A 12,030-nucleotide genomic window follows, 5' to 3' on the forward strand; every position below is an offset into this window, starting at 1 on the left:
AATTCTTTAATCAAATCTTCTTTCGAGATCGTTCTGTATCACATATTTGGTAAAAATGGTGGATCCGGTGGAAGAGTGGAAGAGGAGAATTGCAAGTTTGAATTCAGTTACTATAATAATTGTATTTATACAAACAAGGACATCTTCATCAAACGCATGCTGAAAATGCGCGGATTTAGTTAAATTGTATCAATATGAAAGTAGAGATTGAACTGCTTGTAATGTTAATGTAATAGTAGCAGTGATGCAAAGTATTTGTATAATTGACACAGTTTCGAAAGTTCTAGGACTTTTTGCCGAGGGCTTTCTGTGTCAGTTCCGTTTTCTTTTGCTGGGCAAGTTCCTTCTGCTTCTTTTCGAGTTCTCGTTTCCTAGCCGCTTCCTCTCGTTGCTGTTTAACTATGGCTAATCGTGCTAAGTCCGCGCGAGCTTCGTCGGTTTTACCGGCCGCATGCAATTTCTGATAATTTGCATAAGCCTTTTGTTTTTCTAACTGCTCCCTTAACAGAAAATAGTTTATTCATTAGTATTTGAAGCCCATTTATTTGGTCTATTGAATAGTTAAGCAAATTGTTACCTTTCTTTTCTAGATAACTCTGGTTTTGCAGAGTCTAAGGATTGATTTAATGTGGATAATTTTTTTGTTTTCTTTTGTACCCTATTTGGATTTTCAACTTGAATTAAATTTTCTACACCCTTTGCTTTTCCCTGTAAATGATTGCATTTTAGATATCACAGTCTTGTAATTACCAAGCATCCATATTGAAATGTATTACCTCTCCTTTAGAATCTGAGTCCGAATCGCTTTCACTGTCCGAGCCACTGGCTGGCGAAGCTTTTGGTTCCTCTTCCTCTTCTTCGCTCTCTTCTCCTTTGTTCTTCTGCAAGAGAGAATTCCAATATATTTTGTACATACTAAGCTTACAATAACAAGTGCTTGTTCGCTAACTCCCTAAATAATATGTATGCAACATTTTTACACAATGTAAGTTCAACCCGTTGCTTAACGTCTCTTAAGAATTTTTGAAAATTTTGTGCTCAGTCTTGCAAATAGAGCCTGTACTGTTTGCAGAGTATCGTGCTCCGAACAAAATGTCAGCAAGTAGTGCATGGAATCAGACTCGACCATCAAAGGACAATTCGACCTTACGTACTCAACAATAATATCTAAGCCGTTGTGCTGTCGGTTAACCTAAAAATACTGACTCTCCATTGGAGCTTTTTTTCCTCCTGGCGTCGCTGCTCCTCCAACTCTTCGGGGCTGGTAAAGTGACGATTCCGGCCCTTGTGACTGACATATTTACCTGTAAATAGATCTCATTTGATCGAAGGTCTGTTGCTCGAGGTCAAATTGAACGAAATTGCGCTTTTGATCGAAGCAAATGTGGTGGGGACAAGAAGACATTTTTCTTGAGCGAAAAGCGTAATAATTTATGCGCTTACCGCGCGGCATTTTTTTGTAGAGAAGGCTCGAAGCAGCCTGAGTAAAATTCTACGGAAATTTCTTGGGAGAAAACTCTCTTTCTCAATGCGAAACGACAATTTCGTTTGATGTCAGATCAACACTGCGCTGCTGCTGATTTCAACGTCAACCACGAGCTCTAGCGGCATAAAAGCATTGCACGGAACATTCGTGAGTATGGTTAGCAGCTTGCATCATCCTGCTGTAATGTTCCAAGGACAGCGAAGATAAATACGCGTGATTTATTTATTTTCTAATCGACAACTATGCCGATACATCAAAAGTTATCTTTTTGTTTTGAATTAAGCTGCCTACGAGAAACTGCGTCAAACTGATGCTTAGGCTTCACTCATTTCTCATCAAATTGTGTATTAATATATTTTAAAAAATGAATTGCTCTACATTATAATTTTACATCCAAAATGCCTGCATAAGTAACCTACATCGTTATTATAAATATGTACATACTTACTCTACATATGTTCACGTAGAGCGTTCGTATGTTGTACGATGTTTTCTCATCTATTCACATAGAGCGTTCGTATGTTTTGTGTGGTGTTTTCTCATCTATCGACGTAGAGCGTTCGTATGTTTTGTGCGGTGTTTTCTCATCTCGTACTGTGCAGTTCATGCTTCAACAATTACGAGATTTTTCTTGACATTAGCTACCGAATCGAATCATTTATTTAAACAAAATTTCTTTGAAAATGAATGGTAAAAGAATATTATATTTTTTAAGCATCGCTGACTTCTTTTCAATTTCTTCTTTTCATTTTACAAAATTTACATTCCACAGTACGTTTTTTGAATGATCAACCACATTGCACACTTTCTTTTTGCAGAATTCAGACTAATTTCTGTGTTCTCCTGTTTCCAAGAGTTCGTCGTAAATCGCAGACGAGCCTCTAATCATTTCTGACATCTGGAAAATTGAATGTCATATGCAAGTCACGAGTCCATGAAATTTCAAACGGAAACGCGGTATTCAAACGCCGTCATGCAGCTGTTTATATTATCAGGTAATTCGATTTTTTATTCGTGATTTAACGACTTACTGTATTATGCCATAACTTCATTGCGCAATGCAATGAGTTTTCATTTTCAAATAACCTTGATTCTATAACTTCATCAGACATGCTAATAATATTTCGAATTATACAATTTTTATGTATGCATTTGCCCGCGATTAGATGAGACAAGTTCAACAACAAGTTCGTTTTTATTACAACAACGAATAGTCGATACAAATACCTATTAGCCTATAACATAGGCTAATTTTACATCGAATGTCGCAGAATCGATTGTATACTGTAAAATCATATTTTTGCGAAATTGTCTAAAAAAAAAAAAAACACGAATGACGATTTCGTGTTTGGGAAATATAAGAACCGAAGGACTGGTTCGCGATCGAGCGAACGATCCAGTCCCACGACCTCGGATCCAGCAAATAAGGGCAGAACCCCAGAGGAGCACAATAAATTATTTGATGAATCGAGTTGGGCGTTCACTCTCATCCTTTTTCTCGTGTATTGTGTTACGCTCGATCGCATGTGCGAAAGACGGATTGCTTGTTCCAGACCGGTCGCCGTTGAGCTACGTTCTTAGGCTCCAATTTATATTATTTAAGAACAATTGACTTGGTTGGTCTGTCGCTTCTTCGAAGGGGGGGCCAATCTCGGAATGCCGACAGCCCATAAAATCATTATATAGGGTGATTTGTCCGGTTTTGCACCTTGCCTTTCATTGTTGTACTTATTGCGTACTTACAGTCATGCCATACCATAATATGCACAGCTTAAATATAAATTAAACGACATAACAAAATATACTAGGATCTATTTATAATATAGTAGACAGTACATATATAGTATATAGTATAGTGTAGTAGGATCTATTTATATAGTAGGATCTAGACAGGCATAGATTGTTGTGGCCGATTCTGTCGCGAATAACAACGGAATTTTACAGTAACTTTCGCAATATATTACATGTGAAAGATATCCAAAAATTGCTATGGAGAATTACAAGTTATTTTATCTCTATTATATCCTTTCTGTAGTTGGTTATATACATATTGTTTTATTGCAACAATATTAATCTTTCATCGATGATATAACTGTGTGGCATAAAATTCTCAGACGCCCTATAGATATTCTAAACGAATTTTCGGCGTGTACCTTGATTTTGATTGGAAGTTCGTTCGCTGATGGCGCCACACCGCACTCCGGCGCGAGCTCCGCAAGAGGGACAATAAAACAGAATAAATAACGATTCTTCGCAAATATTCCTCTTGTCGACGATCGATATATAAACAACAACGAAAAATACAAATAACGCAGGGTATAAATCAGGCTTCGCCTTAGCATCGAATCCCATGGAATAGTTTCTAGACGAACCGACTTCTCCCAGGATCAAATGATTCGAATGTACCGCCACGCAGCATCGAGCACTGTCGCCGCCTGCCGGCGATTCTCTTAAGTGGCATAGTTCGTGATTCCGTGAGCCACCGTCGGCCAGTCTGTTTCGGGAGTTCGGGGTAGTCGGATGTGACAGGGTGGTGTTCGTAAGTGTCAACCGGCGGACGATTGTTTTGTTGTGCTCTAATGTCATTCATTTAAACGCTATCGAACACGGCATCAGACACGATATATCCGCGAGTGTTCCCGCGCCAGCATCGACGATCGTTCGGGGCGGGAAACGGTATATTCGACCGGTTCCTCCGAGTCGAGCGGCAAGTGTGTCAAACTCGATGTAACGTGTTTTCTGTGCGTCCATAGGCAGCGTAGCCGTGCAGTGGTCCGCTCAGTTTCGGATACGTTTCTCGTCGAATAAAAATGGTGAGTTTGAATTACGTCTCTATGCAATAACCTCGCGTTAGAGCTGCTCGGCTCGGGTGCGAGAAACTGTTGTCTGTCACGCGTAAAGCCGCGAGCAAAATAGGGTGTACATAGTATACAATATTGGGAGCAGAGTTGGGCTCAATCGTTATCTATACAGATATAGAATCGAGTGTCGAAGGCCCAATATCGGTCTCGAAATGATATCGGTTAGACGACTTTTCAGTCAGGTTAACTGGATGATTTTCTTATTAGTATCGCCCACGTAGGTTATAGATAAGGGAAAATTCGATTGCTATGGTTATCGTAACATATTTCTTGTCTATGTACACCGTGACACAATTAGCTTATGAGATTGCAAATGAATTTGAAAGAATGCGGTTAATCGTCGAAAAAGAACAAGAATTTTGCGGGAAGAAGGAGCCATCTTAATGTATGCGTTGGATTCTGCATTGATAGCATAGTAGATAACAGTAGAAACCGTCACGCAAACAAATCTCTTAGAAGAGTTCAGGGAATAATACAGAGTTCACAAATCGTTCGAAAAGCAGTCAATTGTTGCAGGAAACTGTAGTAACCAGTCGCGACAAACAAGTGCGATTAGGTTTTACAGATCAACGTACTCACTCGTGTAAATAACGACAAATTACGACCTTCTCGTTGATTTTATCGTTACAATTTTTACAGCTATGAGTTACAATTTATTTTTCATAACATAAATTGGTATGGTTCTATATCGGTACCATCTTATATCGTTTGTGCCAATACACATTGTGGCAGAATTAACGCAGTACCGTACCGAGAACCTGAAATGCCAATCTGAGAGGAAGTTATTAGGTTACATTTCTGAAGACGTTCGATTCCGTATGAAATTAGTCCATCGTTAATCCGCCGTCGGTTAATCGGCATAGTCGATCTCGTTAAGTGAAAATCGGAGAAGCTGAATAGGAACGACGAGCTAACTCGGCCGGTTAACGAGTTAATCTTTCGATTGTCAAGTCTAGACTCATTGTGTCCTTTGACTATTGTCCGCGGAAAATTGTGTTCGATTTTATTCGAGAATAGCCGAGTCTTGACACACTTGGCACGGATTTGTGCTCTGTACTCTCCGTTCGATTGTTGCCCGATGGAAAATCTAAACTATGGTCTCGAATCAATTGCGGCGGAGACATGATAATAAAAATAGCGCGCGCGCGCGCGCGTGCGAGCACCGACAGGCGCGACCGTTCGGTATTTTCGTCGAAGAATTAGCACGCGTAATGTAATTGTTTAAACTCGCCGGCCAGCACAGCTGGGGTATCGCGTGTGAATGAATCGGTGACTGCACGCCGATGTGACAGCTCGGTAGTGTAACCAAGGTTATTACGTTCCCCTCGCCGCGACGTGCCTTATGAATGGATACCTGTTCCCTGTGCCCTTTAATCGACGTAGATGTAGAAATACCGTCGGATGCTGCGCCCCGATGGAAAATTATACGTGTGCCTCTGCCGTGCTCGCGGAACGTTGCCATTTGCGCTCGCGGATTCGCAATCGCCGCGCGAATTCCAAATATGTATTCGATCAGTCGGGTCATTTGACACCAAATTTTTCATTTCGCCAAAATCGATTTTATCGTGCGCAACTTTTTCCATTTTTCAATCGGTCGGTTTTCAACCATTGTTGATAACCAGCTTGTTTCTTTCAAATCGACTAAGATTTTATTCTTCTGTTATCGGTGTTCCTTTTTTTAGCACAGAGAATTATCGAGTTGAAAATGTATATTAACACTATGCCGGTGCACACATCTTAATTTTAGGAATTTATATTACCGCCATCTTCGAGATTTTTTTTTAAATCTAAAATTTCCAAGCTATTATGCCGGCGTCAAACGAAAGAATCATATCTAAGATCTGCGGACGGCATAGTGTTAAGATGGATTGAACGAGGTTGGAGAAATTGTGAAAGATTTTCGAGATGAATTCATGGGAGCTTCTTACATGTACATGCTTACCAGATGCACTCGAGCCGCGTTTAGCATTCGTCCGAAGTCATTGCCACGCTTTATAAATATTCAATCGTTCTATAAACGCGATGGGCTCGCGCGTCGTTTCACGTGCAGCGTTTCTCGCGTTCGCGTCGGGTTTGTTGCGTATTCGGTGTCGATACTCTTCCGAGGAGTTCGATGTATCGTGACTCGTAGCCGCACGTTCGATTCTCGTGGACGCGTAAAAATGGGTCGGGTTTGTGGAACTTTTCCGCGAGACGCGCGACACATGATATCTAAACCAATTTCCATGAAAATGCCGAGGAACTTGCTTCGCAAAAATTGCCATGCAAAACTTCACGTTGTAGATATAAAGTCTTAGCAACGATATATGTACGATTCTTTGTCGGTCTAACGTTTGCTTGTTCTGCTATCGTAAAAATGGGTATTTATCCGAACGTATAAATAAATGAAATAAATTAAATTAAATATTGTAAACGGAAACCGATGAATAATTGACGAGTAGGCAGAGCGCTACTTAAAGTAATTCTCAATAATTCATCGATCGTTAGTTCGGATTTTACGTCGAATGCATTCATGACCTTCCCTTGGTTCTGTGCTCGCATCGTATCGGTCGCGTTGCATCTGCATACGCAGAGCCCCGCGCCGCATTAATTGCACGGACGTCGTATAGCCCGCCCTTAATTGTCCCCATAAATGTAACGAGCTGCTTGTCCTCGTGTAATATCGATGAACGGTTGACATAATGGGCCTTTCAACATTTTATCCGAGCGACGTTCCCCGTCTAGGATTTTATCGTTGCGCGAGCAGAGCAGTTTCGAGTTATTGTTTGCGAGGAATCTGGTAATGACGGAACATTAAGGCTTATCGATGAGTTATCATCGCTCGCTATATTGCTTCGAAGATTGATGGCAGCCCGGGAGAATCGGCGGGAACCCGAGAATTCTCGTGTTTAATGGCTGCGCGGGGAAATGGACGGCCTTGGCTGAGTAAAAACTCGAAGAATTGAATCCCATTCGACCTACAAAGCACACTGTACAATCGATTCTCCACGGAATTCCACCGAATCGAAATTCCACGGGCACAATAATGACCGAACTGCTGGTTTAGAGGCGGTCGAACTTTATTTCTTTCGCCTACAGTTTAACAATGACAAACAAATATTTGAATATATTGTTGCATTACTGTGGGCTCGTTAAAATTCTTACGAAGAGAGATAAATGTTTGTACAGTTCCTGCATCTTGCAATTAACGAAGACATTGTTTATTTTGCACGAAGTTTTGCGCAGTCTAATACAACAAAAATTGATGAAAATTTGAAGGATTCGAAGAATAGTGTTCCAATTAAATACAGTCTTAACTTTGCTTCTAATTTATCAAGTCTGAACTAAGTGCGAACACAAAAGTAACAGTTAGAGAACAGAACGATTAAATACAGTTTCACTTTGCCTTTAATTTTCCAAGACTGCACTTAGGTACTACCGAATAACGACAAGAACGTACATTTCCAGAAATCGACAATCGTCCGATCACGAATTCCGTTCGCGGAGATGCAATCGACGGCACACGTGCTCCGCAAAGAAGCTGTTACAGATCCAAGTTGCCCGAAGAATTAAGCTATCGATAGAATGGAGCTTCCCGTGGACGAAAGTTTCGAAATTGCTGGAGGAAAGGCGCGTCAACTATTTCGCGAACCGCGTTGTTCCGCGCCGGGGATTAATATCGCGAAGTTATTTACGCGGATCCGGGCGTGCTCGGGAATCCCATAAATTTCCCGGAAAAGCGAGGGCGAGGAGCATCGAAAAATTTGTCGGTCACGGGCGAAAGGGATTTTCGAGGCTTTTGATCGCGCGGGAATGTCGCATGTCGCCGGGGTCCGAATTTCGGGCTCGTGGAAACGCGAGTAGTATCGTTGGAAAATAAATATCGGCTGGCCGGCCTACGGGGAAGACTCCTCGTTCAGAAGTAATGGATTTCCGATAATTACGCGGGCAACTAAAACCATCAAAGAACGATGCACGCGGCCCCGTGACCAAGGGGTTAAAAGCCAAGGCCTGGATGCCTATCTTTTTTCACCCTTTATTCATGATAGTCGAGCGACGTCATTCATTACCATTATATCGTCGCGAAACGCGTCTGCCCGTTCACTGTTTTGCAAAGGTGCTGCTCGCTGTGTCGGAACACACCCGACAACTGTGCAAATAGTAACTTTATTTAGGTTGACACTCGATCGTTGTTCGACGATCTGTAAAAGATCACGTTCTCGAACCTACTAAACGTTCGACGAAACCATTTCGAAGACTTTTATCGACGTTTTTACATCCACCTTTCCACGCGGGATCGAGATCTCTGAAATAAACACAGGGTTTCATTCAATATGAAAGAGAAGACCCATTTATTTTCTCATCCAGAAGCGTCCCACTGTTTCACGATGTCCCGTCTATCTCACGATCATCTGTACAAACAGCTGTAGCGATTCCTGACAAACGAGGAACCCTTGTAACCCCGCTCGAGTAAATAATCATGGTTACCCTCGTCCTCGTTCTCACCCCACGCGCGAAAAACTATTCGTCCGAGGCTGCGACAGTTTCGTTTTTCTCGCGTTGCTGGGACTTGGATAAATACAGTCTTCTCGAATGATTCATCTAACTCTTCGCTGGAACGTAAACAATTCTTCTTATGACTTATCTTTATTTTGACATTCAAGTTCCTCCACCTCGGTCCCCTTGATAATAGAACTGCCGAGCCCTAAACGTAACCAATGTATATTGTTTTATAATAATGATAATTTTATAACAATGATTTCTGTTATAACATATGCTCGAATGAAGAAGTTCGTATAAAAATTTCCGAGGAAAACGTTTTTATAGTATTGAGAATTGTAAGAGAAAAAATTCAGAAACCAGTGATTTTGGCTGGTTCGATAGCGCCAGTGCGAAAACAATTTCGTAGAGCCACGACTCTTTCGTTTAGAAAATCCGAGCTGACCATCGGAACTCGATATCGAAAACGTGACTCTATCGTTCGGTAATCGCCGATTAGAATTTTGATGGCTTCCTTTAGTCACGGACGTACAATGATCCTCTTGTTTCTCGAAATGCGAGCTGGTTCGTGATTCCCCGGTGAATTCGGCGAAGAGATTACAATTTTTACGAGGGATCAGCAGTTTCGAGTCACGTCCAATCCGACCGCTACAACGAGACGCTGTTACACGGTGTAATTAAACGGTTTTCGACGTTACACGACCGATGGCTCGTATCTCGGAGGCACGTGTCGGTGTACCGTTTCGTCCCTCGAGTTTCTGGAATCCTATCTACGGCGAAATAAATAACGAAAACGCAGCCTCTATCGCGTCTAATCTGATCACGATATCGCTGTCCGGCGCTACGTGAAAGACTGCATGCCCCTAAGCCACCGCGATAATTGCCTGCAACGATTTATGGACGATCTACGGGCACGTTCCCGTCCCGGGTAGGATCTGCCGAGTTTTCGGAGCCGAGAAACCAATTTTCTCCGCGCTGAAATGAAAATAAGGCGACGGTAGATTGACCGTACTTCACTTAGAAAATTTCACCGGGCTACTTAAAGAATCAGGTTGACGAGGGAGAGTTAAATTTGAATAAAGAAATTAATTAAATCGTTTCTTAACCGTGCAAGTCCCAAGCAGCGCGATCGCGCTGTTTAGATTTTGTGTCGCGCTCAACTTTACTGACCCACGTACATCGCGTAGCTGCTCTTTTTTTCTTCTTTGTTTCTTTTTTTGTTTCATTTGTCAACCTCGACGAACGCCGTCGCGCCGCTTGGTTCTCTTCGCAATCGATTAAGACGAGCGCTGTCGCGCTGTTCGGCATTTTTTCGACCGTGTTTTTTGTCAATGACTCTTGGCATTCAAACGGTTAAGCAGGAATCTTCAGTGTTAAAAAATTGGCGCGTCGCTCAATTATTTGGAAAAAGAACCTAGTCTCGAATCGAAGAATTAGTCGACGCAATCGCACGACTCTTGTACGATAGTTCGTGAAAGCGCATCGAGAAAGCTGGAAAATCGAAAGATCCGGAGGATTTTTGTTTCAATTGTTCGTAACAGTTTGTCTCGTTTGATCGGCGCCCGATTCGGAACAGTACACGGTAGAAATCACTTTCCTGTGTGAGTCGGCTTGCTCTCCGATCGAGGGCCGATTCTAATCGCCACGTGCACCTAGTAACGGCATTCTCGGTGCCGTTCCCTCGCGAAAGCAGCTTGTTTCGATGCTAGACGAGCCCGGTGTTATTTCGAACACGAGGCCTGCCGCCGCCGGGGATAGACGTAGACCGCCTAGACGATTGTTTTCTCAACCGCGATCATCTCGTACTCGTTACGATCGTTTGCTTTCGATAAACAGCTCTGACAGAGATCGATGCGGAATCGCGAACACCTTTCCTTTTCTTTTTCTCCGTTTCTCGGTGGTGCAATGTTCGCCTGCGAATGCACTCGAAATTCGTACGAAATTCTATCCTCCATTTTTTTGTTCCTGCAGAAAGGAGGTTTTAAAGGCACCGTCGATTGGAGTAATTTGACAGTCGCTGCCAGTCTCGATTGCAAAGTTACTCGCCGTGAAAAATAAATTTGTCTAGGTGTAGTTCGCAGAAACAAGAGTAGAACAGATGATTATAATCAATTCCAACTTTGTCGTTGTAGCCTCTCGGTACTTCCCCGAGGCCGGAAGAGTCTTGACAAAATTATCAATTAATCCTTGCCGCGCACAAAGGATAAAGAGCGGCGCCCGGATTGAAATTAAGGAGGAGTTCGCTGCTGATGTAGTCTCTTTTGAGCCTGTTCCACCCTCCGGCTAATTACATTTATTTTTTTTCTCGTCCGAACACGTTATTCTCTGTCGAGGGCAATCGAGCATAATCGAGCGACCAATTAAAAGCCCGGGGGATCCTTTTCGCGAGCGAATATCAAGCGGGCACGAGCCTCCTCCGTCTCGTTAAACAAATAGGACGGTCAAAGGGAGCCGGGGAATTGCTGGGAATTGCTGGGAAGCGACGCGGATGAGACTAATAACTCAATAAAAAAAAGGGTCGATCGCCGGCGGAGGTTGCAGACAGCGTGGAACGCTGCAAAGCGGGTCAGTTTTCACTTTCGAAAATCTTGTTCGAGCACGTTCACCCGCGGTTCCTTTTTTCGGTCAGTGTTCCCGAGGCCGCGAAGCGCGAATGAGCTTGATTATAATTAGCCCGGGGACCTCCGCGCGCTTCTAACTATGTATGTCGACAAGAATCGGTCCCCTGCTTGCACGCTCGCTGAAATTACATGAGAAGGAGTTTTAATAATCACGAAACACCGTTCAATATTAGAGAGATTCGCGATCTTCGCAGACGAACACGCGAAGTGACCGTTCAAATACCGTTCATTACAAAAATTACAGCATAGAAAATTTTTGATAAAAATTGATCAACTTTGACCGACGATAACTCCGCGAAAAATCATTATAGGTCGATGATATTTTTTTAAAATTATAGTTCGAAACCTCGACTTCAAGATAGCGTTTCTAGATTTTAAGTTTGATGCACTCTCACCATGGCAACCCTTTAAATGCGAAGCCATGTTTGTTACATTAAAAATTGCCAAATTTGGCAATTTATCCTACAGTCAATGCATAAACTGAAAATTCTTATCCGAAGCGTCTTTAGCTCGCCCTTCTCACGACAAAGGAAACATCGAAGCAACGCTGTTACGTTCTTCGGTCTTTATCAATTAACTTCAC

At 42.4% G+C, this 12,030-nt stretch overlaps 2 protein-coding genes across 4 annotated transcripts in view; one reads left to right on the forward strand and one right to left on the reverse strand.

The window, feature by feature from the left end:
- Positions 1 to 102: 102 nt before the first annotated feature.
- Positions 103 to 1,581, reverse strand: LOC117226129 (28 kDa heat- and acid-stable phosphoprotein). The gene is made up of 5 exons (XM_033480173.2): positions 1,444 to 1,581; positions 1,207 to 1,304; positions 777 to 881; positions 578 to 708; positions 103 to 500 (listed from the first exon to the last, which is right to left on the reverse strand). Exons 1-5 carry the CDS (start codon positions 1,451 to 1,453, stop codon positions 284 to 286), a joined length of 561 nt encoding a protein of 186 aa, XP_033336064.1. The 5' UTR covers positions 1,454 to 1,581; the 3' UTR covers positions 103 to 283.
- Positions 1,493 to 12,030, forward strand: part of Arl4 (ADP ribosylation factor-like 4) — a 55,477-nt gene continuing 44,939 nt past the window's right edge. For 2 of the 3 annotated variants that reach the window (XM_033480169.2, XM_033480170.2), the window contains exon 1: positions 3,973 to 4,299. The gene's annotated coding sequence lies outside the window, so the exon portion shown is untranslated. Of the gene's footprint in view, positions 1,634 to 2,304; positions 2,482 to 3,972; positions 4,300 to 12,030 lie in introns of those variants that run through there. The other variant, XM_033480172.2, reaches the window with a different exon arrangement.

This window comes from Megalopta genalis, chromosome 11 (genome assembly GCF_051020955.1).
Source record: "Megalopta genalis isolate 19385.01 chromosome 11, iyMegGena1_principal, whole genome shotgun sequence".
Classification (NCBI taxonomy): Eukaryota; Metazoa; Arthropoda; class Insecta; order Hymenoptera; family Halictidae; genus Megalopta; species Megalopta genalis.

Coding starts and splice junctions, on each gene's coding strand:
- LOC117226129 (XM_033480173.2), bottom strand. Junction 882..1,206: donor AAAAAAAGCTCCAATGGAGA/GTCAGTATTTTT, acceptor TCTCTCTTGCAG/AAGAACAAAGGAGAAGAGAG. Junction 501..577: donor GAGTTATCTAGAAAAGAAAG/GTAACAATTTGC, acceptor TTTTCTGTTAAG/GGAGCAGTTAGAAAAACAAA.